At 38.0% G+C, this 24860-nt stretch overlaps 1 protein-coding gene across 2 annotated transcripts in view; it reads right to left on the reverse strand.

The window, feature by feature from the left end:
* Window positions 1-4133: 4133 nt before the first annotated feature.
* The window catches only part of LOC105823094 (mitogen-activated protein kinase kinase kinase MLK4), a 51344-nt gene continuing 30617 nt past the window's right edge, over window positions 4134-24860 (reverse strand). Inside the window, exons 5-10 of one of the 2 annotated variants that reach the window (XM_012660177.1) lie at window positions 22126-22366; window positions 12795-12917; window positions 9862-10012; window positions 9385-9482; window positions 6898-7677; window positions 4134-4594 (exon numbers count right to left, since the gene is read on the reverse strand). In XM_012660177.1, coding sequence (XP_012515631.1) covers window positions 4200-4594; window positions 6898-7677; window positions 9385-9482; window positions 9862-10012; window positions 12795-12917; window positions 22126-22366 — 1788 coding nt within the window. In that variant the 3' untranslated portion in view covers window positions 4134-4199. Of the gene's footprint in view, window positions 4595-6885; window positions 7678-9384; window positions 9483-9861; window positions 10013-12794; window positions 12918-22125; window positions 22367-24860 lie in introns of both variants that reach the window. The other variant, XM_012660176.1, reaches the window with a different exon arrangement.

Genomic DNA, 24860 nt, shown 5'->3' on the forward strand with positions numbered 1-24860 from the left:
GGCCAGCAATTATTAGAAGCTCAGAGTTAGGTGTGATGCCAAATGAAGCAGACAGCTCCTCAGAGAGACCAGGGAAAGAGGCAGTGAAAGAGAGCTGTGCTGAACCATGTCATCCCAGGGTGCTGTGTGCCGGGCCAGGGCTGGGCCTTCTAGGGAGTGTCCATAAGGGCTTCACCCAGTGGGGGAAATTGACTTCATAAAATAGCCTAGCAAACCACCAAACCAGCAAGCAAACAGCAAAAACAAGACCCAGAGAGGGGATGGAGGGAATCAACATCCATAGTTGCTAACAATATATTACTGAGTGGAAAACACAGTTTCTCCTACTACTCTCACAACATGCCTATGACACCAGATGTGTGTGGCTTTTCCCCCACACATCAAGTGGCAATCGATTCTGCAGCAGACACCAGCTGGGTGTCCTCCCGTTCAATTCTGACATGACCTACCTGGAGGTAGCGTCAGATCCCACAGGTTGAGGGCTCAGTCCCACAGACTGCCCCCACCTTCTATATTTTTTTTTTTTTAAGAGAGACAGGGTTTTGCTCTGCTGCCCACAAAGCTCACGTCTAAGATATCTTCGTCTCCTATACTATGCTCACAATTACAACAGGTATGAACGGGGATATAGCGATGACATGACACAGGCTGGATCTTTGGAAATCGACCAACCTTTCTGTGTCTGTTTTATACCTAATGAAGGGGGATGGTGCTGCTTATCTCAGTACTAAATTTTATTAAAGAGAATTATAGGAGGTACTTTATTAAAGAGAATTACAGGAGGGTTCCCAACACCTAACAGATACACAATGCATGTTAAGTTTCACCCCCTCTTATATGGTAGGGTGATGCTAAGGATGTACATGAAACCCTGTGATCTGCTTTGCTAATTCACTCGGCATTTTTTTTTCTTTGCTACTTTTTTTTTTTTTTTTTTTTTTTTTTGAGACAAGCTCTCACTCTGTCACCCAAGCTGGAGTACAGTGGCATCATCATAGCTCACTGTAACCCTCCAACTCCTGGACCAAAGTGATCCTCCCACCCCAGGGTCCCAAGTAGGCTACGCTCAAACTTTTATCTCTTAGTATGAATTACCAGACATTAGGTGGCATTTGAAATTATTCTGATTTAAACAAGCTAATAACTAACATGTCTCATTAATCATACTCTTGTAGCACCAAGATTTCATTCATATACTAATTCCACTCTGCAAAAGTGTACCTTCTGAAAAGCTGGAGTTGCAAAAGTCTCACCATAAAATGCGACTTTTCAATGCTTATGTAAGACAAACGTTTTATTTTGTTATATTTTTAGAGACAGGGTCTTGCTCTCTGTAGCCTGGGCTAGAGTGCAGTAACGTGATCACAGCTACTGCAGGCTTAAGCTCCTGGGCTAAAGCGATCCTTGGCCTCCCAAGTATCTGGGACTACAGGCATGTGCCACCACACCTGGATAACCTTTCTTTCTTTTTTTATAGAAACAGGATCTCACTATGTTGACTGGGATGGTCTTGAACTCCTGGCTTCAAGTGATCCTCCCAAAATGGTGGGATAACAGGTGTGAGTGACTGCACCCAGCCTTAAACATTTTAAATAAAATATTCATTATACCTTTTTTAAAATATTTAATCCCATGACTCATTTAGTGATCTCCACTGTAATGAATATAGCAGGGTAAGACCTGGCTTATTAAGCATTAATAATTTTTATTAACATGTTTTTCCTTATTGAGTACAAAATAAACCATTGCAAACTATAGTCACAATTTAAGAGTATATCAAAGCCATTGAGCAAATGGACCAGCTATAAAAAAAGTTTATTAAAAAAATAGACAACGTATGTAAACATCTTTTACAATCACAAGGCCTCATAATACAGCATATCAGGTCCACGCCTTAAATCTCTGCAGTGGGAGCACCTTAATTGTCAACTAACAGTAATCAGCTTAATTTACCTTTTAGTGCGCTATTAAGCCTACACAAAAATAAATAACCAGATCCTGCTAAGTTTGCTAACACACAGAAAATCGCAAATGTACAATAGATCACAGCAGAAAATAGCTATGTGCAGTAACATGTGAAACTGAATTCTTATATTGCAATTATCTTTTTAATATAGCTTCATTTCTAAATTCATCACAACGTAGAGTTGACTACAAGGAAGCTGAAGGGGACAGGAAGAGGATATATGGAGATAAGAGAGAACACCCACGCCACACACACACACACATACACAGAAGCACGCACACACATACAAAGCATGTTTTGGTAGAAGCAAAACTGAGGACATAGTTTCTATCCTTTTTCTTTCTTTCGCGTATCAATAATTTTAGGTGTGGATTTCCTTTCCTCTTAGCTGGACGTTACACGCTCCCAAATGACGGAATACGAACCAGCTAACCATAGTTTCAAGTGGAATAAAATTTTGAGGAAACAAAATTTCTGTTACATAACTCAATAACCACCCAAAAGTGAAACCGAATTACAGAACAGACAATAATGCAACAAGACCGAGACTCTGCTACAAGAATCTGAAAAGCAAGATTGTTTTCCTTGGGGAAAAAAGCACTGTTAATACAATCCTTTCACACTGCTTGTCATCTGTGGGGCTAGGTGACTGAGATGTTCCAAAATGGCCAAATAATATGATTTTCCTATTGTTTTCTATTTCATAGGTTAGATATTTCATCACACTTGACGTAATTTATTTTAAATGGCTGACATTTCAGTTATTCAGCAAACTGTAATCAAGGTATAATCTTAAATAAAATATCAAGTCATGTTTTTAATTTTGTTTTTCATTGTATGGAAAAACTTAAATATTTATTGTCTGTCTTCTAAATAACCATATTCTAGAGACAGAAGGAAAGCACAATACATTTAACAGAAGAAACCCAGGCAAATTTACCAAGCGCCTGGCTAGCCATTTCTGTAGCAGTAATCCAGTAGTCTATTTGTATCATATGTATGTGATTATAAAAGTGATTCATAAATAATTTTAAATCATTTAAAACCTGGGTCTGCTATTTGAAGACCATTTTTATAAATCCACTTCTGAAAGTGATTCATAAAATAGCTGTCATTTCCACCATATCACTGTATCTCAACAGATGTCTAACATTTGTCCACAGTTAAACGAAATGTGAAATAAAGACAAAATACTTAAATGCTAACAGTATTGTACTGCTGTTTCTTGAGTTGGCAGCGTTTGAGTGTATTCTGGATTTTATTAGAATAGACATTCAAATAGAGAAAAATAAAATTAAAACACATGACTATTTACAACACATGATATCTGTGAACAGAGCTAGGCACGTGTAATTTAATTTTTAAAAATTCTACCAGAAAGTGAAAAAGTTTTCCACTTCTAAATACCAAGTAAATGGCTACTGATGACAGAAGAACCCTTTCTACAGGAAAAACCTAAAGATTAGCCTTGCTCACGGGCATACAATATGGTCTTAGCCAAATGTCAATGATCTTCTAAAATCTGGTTTGGAATTCTAATGGATAAAATGTTTATAAGTTACATTCAATAAAACTTTTGTAAGTTACATTCAGTAAAATCTCCTCAGAGAGAAATAGCATTGCATAATTTAGGTGAGAGTTGGACATATTTATGCATTATAAGCCTATGGCTGAGGTTAGGTAGTTTAAATAGGATTCTGTATCTATTCCAGTCATCAGACTTCTTAAAAATAGACACCTTTACCTACAAGAATCACATTATTCTTGCCAAGAAACTAATAGCTCTTCCTTGGCTTTTTGTTGAACAAATAAAAAAAGAAAGACAAGAAAAAGAAAGGAAAGAATGAATGAAGGAAAGAAAAACAGTGAGCCTCATTGCAATTTCTGTTCTGTACTAACAGATGAGAATATAAGTGAGAACAAAGTCTTATAATTGTGCTTATGATAATTCTACCCAGCACAGTTTTCATGGGTACACATTTCTTGTTGTACACTTCTGTGTATTTCAAGTTACTAGAAAAGAATCCAATAGAAAACGCAATATAAATGGCTAACAGCAATCGTATATGGTTTTTGGAGAAGTTAGATATCCATGACTCATTTAGTGACATGGCCACAGATTTGAAAATACAGCAGCATGAAACAATTCAAAGGTAGATATATTGTGTTCATTTGTTCACCTTAAAAAAGAAAAAAAAAAAAAGAAATGCTTAAACAATATAAGGCACTTTATTTAAGACAGAAATTCTTTCTCCAGTTCATATATCGACGGTCGGCTGGTTTTGCTCTTCATTCTGCACAGAGGCACGGTGTAGTCCCTGCTCTGACCTTCCACGTCGGCGTCCAGTAACGAAGGCATGTGGAATTTAGTTCTTCCCTTGGCACTGAGGACACGGGTAAGGCTCGGTCCTAGACGACCCACTACGCAGGTGGCCTGTGCAGGCTGAGAGGCTGCTCGCTCTGGGGGAGCCTGAAGTCGATCCAGTCGGCTTCTCAGGGAGGCGGGGCGAGGCCGAGGCAGGATGCTGACAGCTCTGTGCTTCTCACCCGGCTGGTTACCGTGAGGACCAGAGGAGCAATGGAGTGGCAGTTCAGAGGCTCCGGTGGCTAAGATCATAGCTGCACCAGCTGGTTGAGAAAGCCAAGACAGTGTGCAATTAGAAAGACAGTGACTTTTAAAACAATGAATATCAAGAAAAATAATTATGATGACGATTCAGCTAGGTGATCACTTTAAAGTGACCTTCAACATAAAACACAAACACAAACCTTTTACAACAGTTCAATTTTTTTTTTTAAGAGTTGGAGGCTAACATTGTTGCCCAGCTAGACAGCAGTGGCTATTAGCAGGAGCAATCATAGAGTCTCGAATTCCTGGCCTCAAGCAATCCCTCCCCTACCCCCACCCCAGCCTCTTGAGTAGCTGAGACAACAAGTGTGTGTCACTGCTCGGCTAATTTTTTTTTTTTTTTTAAATGAAAAAGTACTGCAAGGTTGGAAAGTACTTCAACCTATGGAAATGATATTTGTAAACAGAGCTAAATGATCTTCACAGTGCTTAGGCCAATGGCCATTATTAGTGTTTCATAATCAGGTTGGCTTTCAAAATGGATGAGATTGGAATAAATTTAAGATGTTTAGAAATGATGGTTAACATGGTTAAACTTCACTTTTGATTATGATTTGAAAAAATTGATTAAAATAGGAATGCAGTTAGGTTTTTACATGTTACTGTTCTCTTGCTTGTACTAAAGAATTGACTTATTACCACTTTAGCTAATAATTATTGGCTTACAAATAAGAGAAAAATGCTTTCTTATGGGATTACTATGCCAGGATTTCTCCTTGCACAATTATAAATTACCAATATTTTACTGACTTACCAAAGGATAATAAACCAACTTATCTAATGACAATGAACAATAATCTGAAAAGTATCATGTCTAGGTATAGTATTTAAAGAGAAGAGGCAGATGAAAAGACAAACAGAATGATAGCAGTTTCAGTTTTAATATAGCTTTATAACTGACCCAGCATAACATTTTACAATTTAAAAACCATTTCTCATATACATTACTCACTTAATACTCATGACAGGTGTATGAGGTTAATTGTAATTATCTTCATATTAAAAAGCAAAATAGTCAACCCCTACAGAACACTTAGTGTGCCGCTGACTTTTATAAGAATTTTAATAGTGGTATAGATTAGGTAAGCATATTATTAGGTAAGTATATTATCATCATCCCCATTTTATAGATGAAGAAACTGAGGCACAAAATGGTTAAGCAATTGGCCCAAGGTCACTCAGCAAATAAGCGACAGGGCAGAGATTTGAGCTCAGACAGCTTCCATTCTACTATCCATGACACTATATGCCTTAAAGGCATTCAAACAAGAAAGCAGGTTACATAATTTTTCCAGGTTCATAAACTTACCAAATGGTACAACTAGAACTTGAACCTTAGTCCTATGACTCCAAATCACCTGTTCTTCCAAAGTGGCCACAATATCTCCTCAAAGGTCAGTATTAAAGTGACACTGAACCCCAGAAATCTCAAAGGTGAGCACCACTCCGGCACACAATAGCATAATCCAAATGTGTAAATACCCCTCCTATTTCCGAAGCGGAAAGAACACGGCTATGAGGAGGAGAGAGGCAGCATAAAGCAGTGGTAGGATTGCAGGTTTAAATTCTGACAGCGCTACTTAGTAACTGTGTGGTCTTGAATAACTCATTAATTTTCCATGAGTTCTATTTCCCTTGCTTCTGAACGGGGGATATGTATAAAATAGAGTTGTCGCAAGGACCAAGAGAGAGAATTTATGTCAAAGCGCTTTATCATCTATAAAGTGCTACAGAAATACCAGTGGCTGCCTTCTAGACAAGCCCCTCTTGCTTAATGGACTAGAAAAATCTATTAGAACTGTGCGTGAGAATACATTTCTGCTGAATAAGCCCCCCAGTCTGTGGTGCTTTGTTACGGCAACCCTAGCAGACTGATACACCTGCTAACCTCAGCCCCAACATAAACTGAGCAATGAAGTCAGGTATGCAAGAGCCAAGGCATCACGGGACAGGTAAGAAGGCCAGTGTTAGTTCCAGCTTTGCCACTAATTAGTGGTTCAGATTTGGGCTAATGATTTGTCTTCTCTGTCAACGTGAAGGGGCTGGGTAGTGAAAGCTCTTTCTGCTTTAATATGCAACTACACATTTAAGTTGCTGAAATTTAATTATACTTTTCCCAGAAATCCCAATTATAGTTAAATTAGAATCAAATGAAAGAGGAGAGAAGGGTGAAATTCAAAGATCTCTGTGAACGGTAAAAACAAAATGTCCCTAGGAAAATATAAAATCATAGATCCATACCATTTCACATTCTAATCTCTACAGTAGCGTTTGATATGTTTACAAGTACCATGCAATCTACCTGGGGTCGGATTTCCATCCGACATGGTCCGTCTGTGGTGTGATGCTCTATCTTTTGAAGAAGCACAGTAAGGCACATTCCCAGGTGTCTGCTCTAGCAAGGAAGGAGACATGTTTTTGGATACACCATGATCAGTCTCAAGCGTTGGCATGGGGGCTGGCTCACGACCACTCCCTGGAATGGCAGGACGAAAATCTGGAGTAGACATCTCGGGGTTGTCAGTGATAGGTGTGCTGCCCATGGACAGATCGTCACCATCCGTCTCCAGCAGGCACTTCGTGGAGAGAGAAGGCATGGACAGAAGGCTCACGGCACTTGGTGGCGGGAGGGAGGGCAGGCTGCTGGCCTCCCCGCCTGTGGACGGCAGCCTTGTGGAAGGACTGGTGCTTCTGCGTGACTTGGAAGCCCGCTGGAAGATTCCTTCTCGTTTCTTCTTTTCGTCCTTGGGCAACAGTTCTTCAGCAGCCTGCGTTCTATTAAGCTCTCTGATATCCAGCCCCAGAGCCACCGACGCCAGCAGCATGGTGCACCTGTACAAAGCAGACTCTGTCTTCTTTCTCTGAGGGGGTCGGCTCAGACTGTTCGTAGGAGTCACCTGAGGAGACCCCGCAGCAGAGTTCACAGAAGTGCCCTCCTCCCAGCTTTCAGCTTCCATGGGATTCTCTCTTGGACCATCTTTCCACAGAGGTAGATCAATGTAGGCTGGAATAGGTGATTTTATTTGCTTTGATTTTCTGTGTTCTAATTCATTTGGGGAAAGTTTCAGCTCTTCACAAGCCCCTAAATAAAAGTATAAATATATACGCTGTAGTACCATTTTACAGTAAAAATTATTCAAACTAGGTTGTGAAATAAAGCTAAAATCTAACAAATAAATAAATGTTCTAAATCAAAACCCACACAGCCCTTTCCAGTTTGTCAAATGATTCACCAGGAGGGCTCTCCGGAACACGACCCCAGAGCTTGACAACTCAAGGTTCCCTGCCGATGAACCGGCAAGTAAACCATCTGCTGTTCCCTACCCTTCAGGAGATTGTTCTTCACTGGCATCAGTAACAGAAACTACTGTAGAAACAAAGTCGTCAAGACACAAAAAACACACACGCATAGACACAGGCACTAAGTATGTCATACCAAATGTGCCCTTTCCTCACTGCACCTAAATCGATGTGTCGGGCTCCATTATGCACAGCACGCCTGCGTGTGGAAGAATTGTCACACGGCAGACCAGCGGTTCTCAAAGTGTGTGGCCTGCACCAGCAGCGTACCCTGGGAACTTGTAAAATGCCAATTCTTGGCTCACTCCAGGCTATAGAATCAGAAATTCTTGGGAGGGTGGCTAGCTCAACAGTCTGTTTTTAATAAGCCTTTACTAAAGTTTAGGGGCCATGACAACAGAGGAAGATTCTCCAAAGAGTTTACAGAGTCCCAAAGGGTTACAAATTATACTAGCTAAAGAAGAAGCTAAAATGCTTATTATTTATGGAATGAGTAATATGTTTAACAATGAATGACAGAATGACAAACTCCTGAATCTGGTTTCCGAGGCAATCCACAGGAGAACCTCCGACTTTTCCAGCATTGCATCCTACTACTCCTAAACCACGCTTGATCATCCAGACGACCTGGGATACCAGCTCTTGTCCAGCAGCCTGTGCTCTTCCCAGGGGTGCCTTTTGTTCAGGGTGCCCTCTTTTTCTTCCACTGGAACCCCTTCCACTCCCTATCCCTGCTTACCCAAGCTGCCTTTTCCTTCATAAAGGAGAAACCTTTGAAGGAGAAATGGAACCCAGGCAGTAGTTAAAAGGTGCTTTTGTAAATGAAGCATAGCATTGATAAGACATTCGAGAAATTTACACTGCATTTTGCTAAAACATCTTTCATTTAATCACATTATCAAAGGGTCCTCTTACATGGTCAAGTATAAAGACCAATTTTCTTTTCTTTGTTAATAACCATCCTTGAAAAGTTTTTCAGTAATTTTCAGCTCTTCGACCTTTTAGGATCTGAATGTTTAATGTGAATACTGAATACTGAAAAGAAATCATTATGATTCATTTAATTTAAACAGAAATTCCAATGTAAAACTCTCCAAGCAGTAGTTTTCCACAGTTAACCTGCTTCGCAGTATTGTATCATGTTAATAGGTAGAAATATAGCCAGAAACCCTACTCCTTACTTTCAGCAGAACTTTCAGAGAATTTATATTTTCATATTTAATATCTCCTATACTAAATTAACATGGTTCTACATAATTATGACAATAATTTTTCTGATAAAGAACAGGAGTTACAAATTCCCAAAAAGCATGGGGAGCCTAATTACTTTCCACCATAAAGACTTACTTGATAGAAAATAACTTTTGAGATTAAGTAAAGGTATAAGGAATGCCATTACTTGCTAACCTCTCCCCTCTGCTACTTTGCTTCAGAGCACTCAGATGCTAAGTCTAACCCAAACAAATTGTACTTCCTGAAACACACTTACCTGGCTGGTCTACAAATAATGAAGCCAAGGGCATGGTTTTCTGGTTTTTTATTAAGAGAGTTGACCAAGGACTGTTACCGTCTGAGAGAGGTCTTATCCTACAAGAGAAAAACGTTTATTTTCATATAATACAACCACATAATACACAAATTAGGTTTTGGTGGATACGTGCCAACAATATTTTTAAGGTATTAATAGTAAAGAGAACACACGCGTTCTCTCAGTTTTGAACAGCTAACAGAGTACAAATAAAACCTGAAAATGAGACAGAAAAAATATCAGAAAGATTTTTTTAACTGCTTAACTAAATAATGATTAATTTAGGATGACAAATTCATCCTAGAAAATTAAAGTCATATTCAGATATCTCTGCATTAAAATTTACTTGCTTTTTGCAAGTCTGGCCAACGTGATATTAACACAGGCACTGCTATTTCCCCAGTATACACTGGATTCTACCAGATACCACACGTGTACCTTTCTTTGCAATCCGTTCTTTCTTTCACTTGAATCGAATTTGGTCCCCAGGTACAACCTTTCTTCCTGAAATTCCTTTTTACATCTTCAAATTCTTCTTGCCGAAAGACTGCATTCCTGCCCCAAGTTTTATTGCTTTCATCTGAAGTCACTAAACAGAGCATCACCATTAACCAGTGTCAGCTTTGATGAAAAAGTTAAATGAGTCAAATCAGTTGTAAAATTACCTTACTGACAACATGAAAACAATGAAGAAATGATTTGTTTCACCCAATCAATGGCAAGTTCCTTTCTCTAATCATAAAAATAGCAAGAACAATGGAATAATAGAAAAGATACAAATTCAAGGTAAATTAGCAGCAAAGATCCGATTACTTACTTATCTATTTATTTTCAATATTTTGTAATAGTCAGGATTTCATTTTCATTTGGGGAAAAACAGCAAAACTGAACATTTAACTTGAAATGAACTTAGTGCCTTAATTTTTTAACCAAATCAATTAAAATTTTGAACTTAAGGCACAAATGTTATTTTAAAATTGCAATATAAGCTACTTCTTCATTAGTCATCACAATTTTGCTCAGGTACCACATCACTTTGGCTATAGTTGCCTTTTAAAAACTGAAAATATTTAACAATTTTCTATGTCTTGCTTTTTCCACTACCTCACAGGAAGGTGTATGTTCATGTTTAATAGCCACATTTTGCTAATACACTTACATGCTATCCCTCTAGCCTTTAAGTGTGCTTACATTGATTTGGCAATCAATGGGGAAAACTGCTGGTATTACTACACACTTAGGAAAAAAAGAATCTGAAACACACCATGTTCTAAAAATAGTTTGAAACCTCAGGATGTACATACACAATGGAATACTCTGTGCCCACAAAAGATGCAGTACAGATAAAAATGATAACGTTTATATCATATTTAATATTATGTATAACACATTTTCATTCAAAATTATGTTTATGCATGTGAGTATATACAAACATACATACACATAGAGAAGTTATTAAATATAGACATCAAACTTCTATTAAAAGAATCCTCTCTGATGGAGAAGATTACTTATGTAAAGAGGGAAATTTAACTTCTTTATATCGTTTTATTAAATTGTACACATTTTGGGTGATGTTTGATTTCTTTCTGTGTGTTTCAATATTTTCCAAATTTTAAAATATACATATGTGTGTATATGTCTGTGAATATATATGTAGATGCTTGCACATATGGACATGTGTGTATTCATGCGTGTCTGACAATCTTGAAGAGTTGTTTTGGTCTTTGCTAGTTATGCAGGGTGATAAGTTGGATGGGGTAGGATGGGGAGGGTCAGGGAGGGTTACTGATCTTTTCAGCCTGTATCACCTCTTTGGAAAAGTAAGTGTTCTAGGTTTACTATCCACTGTGATACTCCATTATTGGAAAATACATCAGGGATGTACAACCACATCAGGTTCCTGAAATAGCAGGAGACTGTGTGATTGACTTTCCCACTGTTCAATTTTATTCAACAACAGAGAAAAGGTGTGTTTTGCCCTTGCTTTTTCACCATGACTTCTGAGAATGAATGCTAAGGATGTTCCTCCCTAAGCTTCATTTCAACTCTATGGGGTTGGAATTTATTTGAAATCCCAAAAGTATTCACTTTAACTAGTACAAATCTTGGGCCCAGCCAGACCTACCCAGTACCACTGCCTCACTTCCATGGGCTGGTATTCCCCAGGGCAGAAGGTGAGGACACAGGGAAGAGGGCAGGGGCACGGCTGGGCAAAGGTGGAGGTGGTGTAGCTCCCCATCCACCTGCCCCTTCTCCGGAGCTGGGAGACAGCCCCGAAGCCCTTTCTCCATCCTTTGACAAAGCCCCTACTCTGTCTAGGCAAAAGGCAAGGTACAAAGTACAGCTTTATGAAAAATGCATTCTCAGAAAGACAAATCAGTTACGATAAGACATGGTGCTTAAGTTCTAAGAACTACAGCCTCGTTTCGACCCCACTTCACTGCATGGTGAGGATTCTGTGTCTGGGAGCTCGCAAGAGAAACTTCTGCCAGTGCCAAGGTTTTCATTACCAAAAGAGAAGAAAAACAGTAAATTCAGTTCAGGCTTCATTGGAGAAAATTTTCTTTTGGAATTTTTTTTCCTCCAAATAAAGATAGGTGAGCAGGAGAGAATTAAGTTTGGTGGAGAAAGGAGAGGCTGTAAATGAATGGTTGAGCATGGTAATTTAGTCTAAATACCACATTCCTTACAGATGTACATATGAATCACATTCTTCTTTTGCTCAGTCTACTTTTAGGGGCTTATTTGGACTCACCTTTAAAAAAAGTCAACAATTTTTTATTTTCATGCCACTAAACTCTGATCCAGGACCTAACCGAAACTCTCAAAGTGCAAACAAAGGTGCCAGGCAAATCAGCTATGTATGTATTGTCTCCTCCAGGATGAGTACTTGTTCTAAAACCAAAATGCTACAAGGAATTTTGAAGTATTAAGTTGGTCAAACCTGAAGTGAATTAAAAAGCAAAATTTTTTTTCCTCACAAAACAAGGAAAATGGAAGTCATCCTGAATTCCTGATTTCATTTTTCAAAATATCCATACAGAAATAACTGATGATATAATTAGGTTATGTTCATTGTGCATGCAAGTGTTTAACAAAATGTCACAAGATGCGGTATTCCACTTTCTACTCCAGGACCTGGTCACGTGACAACAGCATAGCATCTAACATCCATGTGCCGTGAGTATAAGAAAATGAGACGAAGGAACCTAAGCCCAAATTTTGTTTTCCAAATGGTTGTAGTATCTATGAAATGTCACACGCTCACTTACAACCTGCTATCAAAATATGTCTGCTTAATTTAAATCCAAGTCACGTAAACAACAGACATCAACCCAGAAGCCCCCGCAGTGGCGGAGCAAGCTCACACTGTATAGCTCGGAGCCGGGGGATCACGGTGGGGCTGCTGGGTGGGCTGGAACTGCTGCTGTTTAGACTCCGCCGTTTGTCCAAGTTGGGAGAGGCCTGCACGGTTATCTTGTGCTGGAAATCTGTCGGATACAAAAAAAAGTAAGAACTGACATTTCATGGTTTGAAGTTAGTTTCATAGCCATGTCTTTAACACATGGTCATAAAGGCAAAAATTGCTAGACAGTAACTATGAAGTATATGTATTTCAGAGTCCGTTTCTTGCTTTGGTTTCTGACTTGTCAGAGTTCAAGAGAATAAATAATGACTCAGAGCTTACATGTTAGGTACCATGAGATACACACACAGAGAAAAATGAAATATTACTGAATCCTTGGAGAACTTAGGAGTGTTCTGGGGAGGGTTACCTGGTTTTAGTCTGAGGTAGTTAAAAACAAAACTGAAATAGAACACCCTGTATTTAAATGAGCCCTGGTTCTGTCACTAACAAACTGTGGACCTCAAACCAGTAAGGAACCCTCTGAGCCGGTTTCCTCACCTGTTAAATGGGAACAGCAATATTTCACAGGGCTGCTGTAGTGATGAAAACAGAAAATGTAGGTTAAAAGCATTTTGTGGTCAAGCCCTAACTATAGTATGCCAGAGATGTGCCAGGAACTATGGAAATACATGGGAGAAAGAGTAAAATTACCGGAAGGAAAAGGAGAACGTCTGAGAAAACTTTGTAAACTGTTAGGAAAATCATGCCAGCTTGGATGCAGGTAAAAGACATTACTGGGTGTTCTTTCCACACAGTTCTAAGCCTAACCTTTGATTGACTGCTTTGCTATTGACTGGCTTATTTTTACAGCTAGGTAGGGCAGAGGTTAACTTGCAGATTTTGTCTGGTGATGATTCAAATAATTCCTGTCTGGTGAAAAAGACAACCCCAAAGGTTTCGGTTTACTTCTGCATGGGGCATCAACCAGGTTTGTATTTAACCCAGCAATCTAATCCTGACATTCCTTTATTAAATTGTCCATAAATACCTAGCCCCTCAAATTCTCATCTCAACCGGTTTTATCTGGTTCCTCACTAATTAAGGAATCTAATAAAATCTTTGATAAGGGTTCATTTCATATTTGCAAGAGTGCTATAATTTACCTTTTTAGAAATTATACTTTAAATAACTTTAATGAACCACCTGGTATATGAGGTGAAGAGGATATGGAATTTGGTAGGCAAAGACAACTATCCAGTTGTTCATGCTAGAAATCTAAAAATTTTTCTTGATGTCTTCTCCCTGACCCTACACATCCATCAAGCACAAAATAGCTGATAAATTCTGTGTTATATATTTTTCTTTTTTTTTTTTTGAGACAGAGTCTCACTGTGTTGCCCGGGGTGGAGTGCCATGGCGTCATCCTAGCTCACAGCAACCTCAAACTCCTGGGCTCAAGCGATCCTTCTGTCTCAGCCTCCCAAGTAGCTGGGACTACAGGCATGCGGCACCATGCCCAGCTACTTTTTTCTATATATTTTTAGTTGTCTGATTAATTTCTTTCTATTTTTAGTAGAGATGGGGTCTTGCTCTTGCTCAGGCTGGTCTCAAACTCCTGAGCTCAAACAATCCACCCGCCTCGGCCTCCCAGAGTGCTAGGATTACAGGCGTGAGCCACCACGCCTGGCCTATACTTTTCTGATAGTAGAGAAATTTCTATTCCAGGTTCTAGGGTTAGCACAGTTGGATCTGAATGCCAGTTCTACCACTTACTGGCCATATGAATTTTGGGAAAGTAACTTAACCTCTTGAAGTCTCAGTATCGTCATTCATAAAAATGGAAAAAAAACCTAATTATTCCTATTTCATAGGACTGCTATAAAAAATACAAAGAAGTATAAAATGTACTTAGCACAGGGCTCAGGACATAAAAAATGCTTAATAAATGTTAGTTACACTTTTTGTTCCCTCCATCTCCGTGACTACCATCATTTCATGCCTAGGCTGCTACAATTCCTTGTAGCCATCTTCGTGCATCCACCTTTAGCCCATTGAGTCTGCTTCATAGAAGCCTGATGCATTTTTTAAAAATTTTTATTGCTATATCACGGTTGTACATATTTGTGGGGGACATGTGATATTCTGACACAATGTGTAATGATCAAATCAGGGTAACTGTGATATCCATCACCTCAAACATTTATCTTTTCTTTGTGTTGGGAACATTATAATTCTTCTCTTCTAGGTATTTTTACATATACAATAAATTATTTACTATAATTTCCCTATTGTACTATCGAATACTAGAAGTTACTCCTTCTGTCTAACTGTATGTCTGTACCCCTTAACCAACTTCTCTTAGTCTTTCCTCCCCGCTTCCCTCCCCAGCCTCTGGTAGCCACCAATCCACTCTCTACCTCCATGAGATCCGCTTTCTTAGTTCCCACATATGAGTGAGAACATGTGTGACATTTCTTTCTGTGCCTGGCTTATTTCATGTAACATAATGATCTCCAGTTTCATCCAGGTTACTGCAAATGGCAGGATTTCATTCTTTTTATGGCTAAATAATATTCCATTGTGTATATGAACCACATTTACTTCATCCTTCCCCATCTCTCACCATATACAAAAATCAACTCAAAATGGAATACAGATTTAAATGTAAGACTGGAAACTATGAAATACTAAAAGAAAACACTGGGTTACGCTATAAGACATTGGTCTAGGCAAAGAATTTTGGGGTAAGACCTCAAAAGTACAGGCAACAGAAGCAGAAATACACAAATGGGATCACATCAAGCTAAAAAGCTTCTGCACAGCAAAGGAAACAATCAACAAAGGGAAGAGACAGCCGATGGAATGGGAGAAAATATTTACAAACTACCCATCCCACAAGGGATTAATAAGTAGCATATATAAGGAACTCAAATAACTCAAAAGCAAAAAACAAACAAAACAACACACAAATAATCCAATTTAAAAATGGGCAAAAGACCTACACAGACATTTCTCAAAAGAAGACACACAAATGCCAATCAATAGGTATATGACAAAATGCTCACTATCACTAACCATGAGGGAAATGCAAATCAAAACCACAATGAGATATCATCTTACCCCAGTTAGAATGGCTATTATCAAAAAAGCAAAAAATAACACCTGCATTTTTTGAAATGCACGACTGACCATGTCATTTCCCTGCTTAAAATCCTTCAAAGGCTTCTCATTATTCTTAAGTTACAGATTAAAACTGTAATAAAGTCTATAAGCCCCTGCAAATCTGAGTCTGGGTTCTTGACGTTCCCACCTCATCTCGCCCCATCCTCGCCTTACTCCTCACGGTCTAAATCAGGGGTCAGCACATTTTTTCTGTAAAGTGCCACATTTTTAGGCTTTGTGAGCCATACAATCTATTTCAACTACCCAGCTCTGCCAACGTAATGAGAAACCAGCCACAGACAATACATATTTTAATAAACGAATGTGTTCCACTAAAACTGTCTTTATGGATATTGGAATTTCAGTTTCAAGTCATGTCAGGTATCATGAAATATTATTCTTCTTTTGATTTTTTTTTAAGTATTTAAAAGTATACAAACCATGGCTGTACAAAACAGGTATAGGCTGGACTAGGCCCATGGGGCTTAATTTGCTGACCCCTGGCCAAACCACACTGGACTTTTTTCAATTCCTGGAAGACAACAAGCTTTCTTTGCACGTGCTCTCTGCCTGTTTCCTTCCTTCCCCCTGTGTATTTGGTAAATTCCCACGTCAAGGCTCAATTTAAATGTTACTTCTTTAGGAAGCCTTCTGTGATCACCTTAGACCAGGTTACATCTCTGCACTAATCACTGTCATATGACTTTTCCCTCACGGTAGTTAATAATTACAGCAAGTAAGTGAGTATTTGTTTAATTATTAGCTTAAGGTCTGCCGCCTCCCCCAATAAAATGTAAGTCCTACGTGGGCAGAGACCATGACAGTCTCCATCCCTGTTTCATCCTCCACCAAACTGGCACAGTGTCTTGCACAAAAAAAGTGCTTAGAAAACATGGTTGAATGAATTATTTTCTCTGTGAAAATTGTAAGTAACATGAGTGCAAAGACCTTGCGTATTTTATCATAACCCCTAGTACTTGGTGCAGTAGCTCCTTCAGTGTTTGTAGAATGAGAAAGTTAGACAAGGCTTATCAACAGGATCAAACGGGTGCTTAAAGCCAATTGTTAAGAAATATATAGCAGGGTGGAGGTGGTTTGGAAGACAAAGCAAATAGAACAGGAGTACCAGAGGGGAGGCTTTCTCCACTTATCAAATGAGCAATTATGAAAGATTTGACCAGCACAGAGCAGTTTACATACAGAATGGATAAAAATAAAGAGTTTAGTAGGACATACTGACTGGATTTGGTGGTGGTGGTGGGGGAACAGGTGGTAAAGGAAAGAAAGAAATATTGTTACCCACAGATATGAAACAGTTTATTTTAGATTGAAGTTATCTACAAAGGTTCCACTAGCCACCTGATTGTTATAACACTACAGAAGCAAATTCTTTGTGAATTTTTACAACAGGAGGAGACCTCTGGTCTGTAGCAGAAGACAGGCCAAGAACAAAGCCACAGGATTTGAACGACAAATTTTGGGGAACAAATGATGGGACAAGAGATACTAAGTACAGGTCAGGTAACCGGCGTGGAACATGGGTAGGCCACAGATGAGGAGCAAAGATACAATGGCAGATTTTAACAATACTTAAGACACAGAGTGCTTCCGAGTTTCTGAAAACGCATAAATACGTTCACTTTTTCAAAAAGCACTCTTTACATTTTAAACGTGAAGGAAAACATTCTGTATTATAAGCATTCTTGTCCCTTTGAAGCAGGGAAAGGTTGAGTCTGTCCCAGTTAAACATTCAGAAAAACCAAAACTGAATTGTTAAAGTAACTGTGCCTAACACTCAGGTTTTCTTTGCACATTTGGTAGAAAAGAATGGTTCTCAAGATACCTGCTCATGGCAGTTATCTTGTAGTCACAGGCTCCTGAGTAAAACTGACACTAGTACTTTTGTTGGTAATATTGATATTTCATAACTAAGCTAATGTAGCCTCAGCAGGAACGATCACTTGCACACGAAAAGGAGTATTATTTCTAAGGAATCCTGGTGAGGTATTTGCTTTCTCCTGACCACACACCCATCCACGCACTCTCACGCTCACACACGTGAGGTGGCTGGTCTTTGCGGGCTCCTGGCACTTCTGAAGTTGTTGGAGTGAGAATGGCACTGCTTCGGAGACATACCAACTTTGGGAGGCTTTCAAACCGCTTAGCCTTGTTTTAACATGTCCTAAAAACACAACTTCAGTTCTAAACAGAGTACAGAGGGAGTGATATAAAGTGGTCACAACATAAAAACATTCACTGTGACCACACTTTTTTCCTTCTAAAAAAATTCTAAGAAAAATACTAAATATTCAAAAAGTATAATTTTAAAACTATTGTCCTAAATTATAGCTGTCTCGCTTTCTAAGCATTGATCTTCCTTAGTTGGTAACCAGCTATGAAGGAATTCCAGCAGGAATAAAACGACATTTGAGTTTTCTATAATAGCAGTAAGTCACCATAGCTATAAAAAGCCATTTAATTAAAAATGATCAAGAATGATTCTCAGGGACAAAATTATGAGTGAATCTAACCTAATTATTCATATTTAATATATTTTTGAAAGATGTGTAGACACAAATATTAAGGGTCAGTTTAGGTTCTGAGAAATTCTCTAAGCCAGCTACGCAGAGGAAAAAGCCCTGTACAAAGGGTTCAAGACGTTTGGTGAGGCAATTCCATCAAAGGGACACATAACCGTTCAGTCTGTCCCTTATCACGTGTTTCTTCCTGAACAGTGCAACATTAACCATTTTTCCTCTTTTATTTTTTAGTTGACACATAACAAATGTACATATTTATAAGATATAGAGTGCTATTTTGATACATGTATGCAATGTATAATGATCAAATACGGGTAATTAGCATATCTATCATTGCAAGCATTTAACATTTCTTTGTGTTGGAAACATTTGAAATCCTTGCTTCTGGCGGTTTTGAAAATATACAATGAATTACAGTTAAGCATATTCACCCTACAGTGTCGAAGAACAGCAGAACTCATTCCTACTATCTAGCTGTAATTCTATCCCTTAAACTGCCTTTCCTCCTCCTCCCCTCCCCCCAACCCTTCTCAGAGTAATACCTACAATTCTATTCTCTACTTCCATAAACTCAAAATATTTTTTGCCTCCCACATATGAGAGAACCCGTGGTATTATCTTTCTGGACCTGACTTATTTCCCTTACAAAATGCCTCCCAGGTTTATCCGTGTTGCTGTATGTGGCAGGACTGCATTCTCCCCTACTGCCGAACAGTATCCATGGGGTATATATACCACCTTTTCTTTACCCATTCATCTGTTGACGGACAGTTAGGTTGATTCCATCTTGGCTATTGTGAGCAGTGCTGCAATGAACACAGGGTATAGGTATCCCTTTGACATACTGATTTCTTTTCCTTTGGATAAAATATCCAGTAGTGGGACTGCTAAATTATGGTAGTTCTATTTTTTTTTTTTTTGAGAGACTTCCACAATGGCTTTACCAATTTACATTACCACCAACAGTGTATAAGAGTTCCCTTTTCTTGGAATCCTTGGCAGTATTTGTTATTATTATTATTTTTTTTTTTTTTGTCTTTTTGATAACAGCCTTTCTAACTGGGGTAAGGTGATATCTCACTGTGGTTTTGATCTGCATTTCCCTGATTATTAGTGATGTTGAGCGTTATTGCATATGTTTATTGGGCATCTATATGTCTTCTTTTGAGAAATGTCTATTTCATTCCTTTGCCCACTTGTTAATCAGATGATTTGGGGTTTTTTTTGTTTTGTTTTTTGGTTTTTTTTTTTTTTTTTGCTGTTGAGTTGTTTGAGTTCCTTGTATATTCTGGATATTAGTACTTTGTCAGATAAATAGTTTGCAAATATTTTCTCTCATTCTACAGGCTATCTCTTCACTCTGTTGATTGTTTCCTTTGCTATGCAAAGGCTTTTTGGTTTAATATAGTCTCAATTGTCTATTTTTGTTTTTGTTGCCTGTGCTTTTGAGGTCTTAGCCATAAAATCTTTGCCTAGACCACCATCCTGAAGTTTTTCCCCTGCTAAACAGTATTAAAATTTGATAACTCAAAAAATTTTCTAGTAGATGATAATATTGATACAACTAACTCCCTTGAACTTAAGGTACAAATACTTACTTTCTCTTCTATGCTAAGCAAAATTCCCGAAGGAAAAAAAGAATTATTTTTAGAGTTTTTATTCCCCTTTTTGGATGTCTGCCCTGTTTTGAGATATTTACTTTATAAGTAAATATGTACGCATAGGTGTGTGGGTGTGTTTAGAGCTGGAGGAGTCTAATTAGAAAAAGGGTTTCTGTACTGGCACCGATATTACCATAATCTATCGCCATCTTGTGGCCAGGAGATGTAACTGTCGTGCTAAATTCTAGAAGCTGGATTTCATTCCTCCAGGATGGATTAGAACTACAGCAGTAGACGTTTTGGTTATGTTTTAAATGGAATCTTTTATTAAGTGCCACAAAGTAAATAAATGTATAACTGAAATGTCTCCTCTATTATCAGCAATCAAAAATCCCAAATAGTATAATCTAGAAGTAAAAGGAATCTAGCAAAAATAGTCAAATATATTCAGGCTGCTTTGAATAATTTCAAGGTATTAGCCAAAGAACATCTGAGAAGAAAAGCAAGAGTGAAAGTTTGACCTCAGGAATCCCCAGATATTTTATTTACTCACTCTACCATTGCAATGATTTAACTGTTTTCTTCCAAATTTATTTCCCTATCAGATTCTTATTCCCTGGCACCTCCCCCAGAGTTTCCCAAGGGAAACAATAAATATTAAATTACAATAACATAATCAAGACACAGATAAAAGAAAGCTGAAAGAGCTGAGAACTGAAGAATCTAGTGCCTCTCTGAGATGTTCTACCATCTATGCTTGAAAGCAGAAATCACATCATCAATAAAATTGTCTATTTTTTAAATTATGGCTGACTGATATCTGAGACAGTTCAGTCAGTGGTTCTCTAAGCAACACTCCTGCTAAGAGCAAACATTAGAAGAGAATCTGGAAAAGTACCTCTCTCACCCCCAGAGTGGTTGAATGCAAAATGTATAAGGACCTATTCTCACCTCACCAAACCAAATGATCAATAATGTATTAATGTATACTGGATGCTCATGACTGCCACAAGCTAGTTGCAATTTTCTGAACAATTGACGATATCTGCAATAACCTAAAATGTCACAGTGTGCTGCCAAGGCTTCCAGTATTTTGTAACAAGTATTTTACAAGACAATTTGTACACACTTGATATAAAACAAAACTGTTGTTATTGTTATTTAAATCAAATTTCCATGCCATTAACAAACCTCTTCGAAAAACAGTAGCATCTATAAAAATCACTCTAATATATAATACACATATGCATAAATATATATATATTTAATACACATTCCATAAAAATACAGTTTGCTCTTGTCACCATCCTACTCTGGTACTAGAAAGAATCACAAAATACAGTGGGGGTATTTGGTTTTTCCTTAAATCAATTATAATACATAATATTAAAGAATTTAATTCAGTGAATTAATATATGTTTGCTATTTTCTATTATTTTAGTTTCTCCTAACACAACTAAAAGGATTTAGTAATCCTTTTATGTTATCGGCATGATGTTTAAAAAATGTTTTTAAAAGCTCCCCTAGATATACTGGTTCATTTTTGTGCCTCAAGGACTTTAGACTCTTGCACGAAAGCAGGAATTCACTGAAGCATTTGATATATTTTGTTGACTATATCAGTGTCCCAAATGAACTCAGATACCAGATGACATTATAGATCCTTGTGAAAGCAATGAACTTAATGATAAAATACCAACAGTTTTTTGCTTTGGACTTTCATAATAAAATGTGATGTTGACAACTTGCAATCATTTAAAAAGAGGTTCTGCTTTGATTTCAAAAGGAATAAATCAACTAATCCATTAATATGAAAGTATACGGAGAGTTAAATACTCACAGTGCAGTGAACTGCAATGTACTCCTTATGCTGTTTCCTACATGAAAACTTTTTGGTCCTTACATTAGGAATTTAAGCTGCGACTGAAGATACTTACTTGGTCACAATCTTATTTCCCCAGCTCTCTCCCAGTTCTGATGAAATTAAGAAGCTGATTAAAAGGATCACACATAAAAATCTTTAAAAAACATGAAAAAAAAATCATACCTGAAGGTAAACTGATTCGATGTCCATCTTTGAGCTTTAAACGACTTCTCTTAAATTTCCCTTTTCTCTTCTTGACCTTGGGCTTTTCCTGGTTTAACTGGAATATCAAAATGTTAAGCTCCCGCTCCAGCACGTCGATCTCCCGCTCTGCAAGCTGCTGTTCACGCCGCTTTAGCAATTCTTCCTGGGACTTCTGCTGGAGAGCCGCTCGAGTCAGCTCCTCCTCCCGGGACCGCAGCTCCTGCCGCAGAGATGCACGTAGGAGAATCATTCCACGCAGGAAGATGACATTCCGGGTCTATTACACTCCCCTCGCCTCCCCCCAGCCGCTGGAGCATGGTGCAGAGAGAGAAGCCGAAATTCCCTCCTCTCCCAGCATATTGCTAACTTATATGAAAAGCAAAGTCTTTCCACAGGCTTCATTCTCCTCTGCTAGTTTTAGGATCCTAAGACAGGCATCACAAACTTTTCACACCTGATTTTTTTTTTTTTTTTGAGACAGAGTCTCACTCTTTTTGCCTGGGCTAGAGTGCTGTGGCGTCAGCCTAGCTCACAGCAACCTCAAACTCCTGGGCTCAAGCGATCCTTCTGCCTCAGCCTCCCGAGTAGCTGGGACTACAGGCATGTGCCACCATGCCCGGCTAATTTTTTTTTTCATATAGTTTTAGTTGTCCGATTAATTTCTTTGTATTTTTAGTAGAGACGGGGTCTCGCTCTTGCTCAGGCTGGTCTCGAACTCCTGAGCTCAAACAATCCGCCTGCCTCGGCCTCCCAGAGAGCTGGGATTACAGGCGTGAGCCACCACGCCCGGCCCACACCTGATTTTTAACATTCCGCTCTCTCTTCACCACCTGACACATAAAATGTACATTAACACACAGCAGCGAAGATGTGAATGACCCATTTTAAAATAAAGCCAAAAGTTAAAGCTCAATTGATTAAAGAATAATTATTCTAGTTTCAAAAGACCGCAGTTCAGACTTCTTTATGGAGGTAGTTCCGTAAGGTATTATGAATTTGCTTAAAGAATCAAACGTCTTGGCAACACTATTAAGGGAGACTTGAACAACGCTAATGTGCTGGGAGTCCATTGAAGGGGCCTGTCAAAAATAAAAATAAGACACCTCTAAAATTGTAAACCAAAGGAAAATATATTCAGTATACAAAGAACTTCTCAAGATCCCACTGATGTATGGAAAGTATCACTTTATAACAGATCTCATGAGTTAGCTAATAAAAATTCTTCTGTCATGATGCTTACTGATAAAAGTTAAACTTGCTCTTAGTTTTGGATTTGGAATTACTGAACTTCTGAGAAATAGAAAATCTATGAATTAAAAATATTTTTATTCCTGTTAGGAAAAAAATTATTCAACAGTAAAACTGAGAACCCTACGAAGTTTTAAAACTTCATCCCCATTTTTATTTCATTTCTACAAAGTGTTCTGTTCTTTACCAGAGATATAAATATTCCTTTGAGCGCTAAACTACTTTCTATTCTAAATTACCCTGCTAGGAAATCAAGCACTCACATAGAAATCAAGGCATTTGCAAGCTTTTATTTACATTGCTCCAGACAAATTTAATTTTAGAACACCCTGATACTACAATCTTTGTAAGAAATTGTAGATGCCTTCTCAAGTAGAGCTCTGGGCCATGAGCTCTGAGAACTGTGAGTATTGTGCAAACATTTCCTACTTTATATAAGCAAACCACACTTTGAATGCTGACCCATGAAAAAACACTATAAGATGAAGGCTCCTGGAAGAAACTAGAGCCAAACCATGAGACTAGAATGCCGATTCAAATCTACTAATCCCCTGGACTTCTTACAGATGGACTCAAAGAGTAATTTGAGTCTCTCTGTCAGTACAATTATCATGAAGGTAAATAAACACAGAAGACCATCTTCCCACAAATAAACAGGACAATATCAAGAAGAGACTGGGGGTGCTCATAACAGAGAAATGTATTTATTCAGATCAAAATAATTCTGAATTTATGGTAACTCTACTAAAGTAGACTGAAATTCAACTTTGAAACTTTCTTTAAATTTATTTTTTCTAAACAAATTGCATAAGCAAAACTTCAAGACAAATGATTTACTTTAGACCAACTGATGTTCAAATTACTTCGGCTAATATGTATCAGTTGGTTGTATTTATAGAGCAGATCAGTATTTCTTCATTACATTGTAATACCGTGTATTACTTGAAAAGAAAAAAATGTTACATGTTAAAAACTCCGTAATCCATTTTTAACTGGTACCTTTTAAGTGGACATTTTACTGTAGTGTATTTGGGGACAGTGGATAATTTCCAGTCAACTTCCAATTTCTAACTCATCATTGTCTACCTTTTTGTTAAGATACTACTTTTCAGTGGTGTTGATATCAATCCAACTAGCTATTGTTAAATGAGATGGCATGAGGAGGAGATGAGGGCAGCAAACTCAATTAGGCTGTGTGTTACCACACAGTAATCGAATAAAAAAACACTTTTTAATTCCATATCCCAACCTAAAATTCCCTTGCAACAACTTTACAAATAAAAAAAAAAAAATCACTTCTCTAAGACTTCATAAGAGAAAAAACTAAGATTGAAGAGAAGGCAGTAAAGGCAATTTTCCTTCTGAATGAACTTTAAAACATTCAAAAGTAAATTTTTAAAAAGGTCTGAGGTATTAGAAGAACCCTTCTGAATACTTCGAAATTATGAAGCACACAAAAAGAATTC

This window comes from Propithecus coquereli, unplaced genomic scaffold, assembly GCF_000956105.1.
Source record: "Propithecus coquereli isolate 6110/MARCELLA unplaced genomic scaffold, Pcoq_1.0 Scaffold66, whole genome shotgun sequence".
Classification (NCBI taxonomy): Eukaryota; Metazoa; Chordata; class Mammalia; order Primates; family Indriidae; genus Propithecus; species Propithecus coquereli.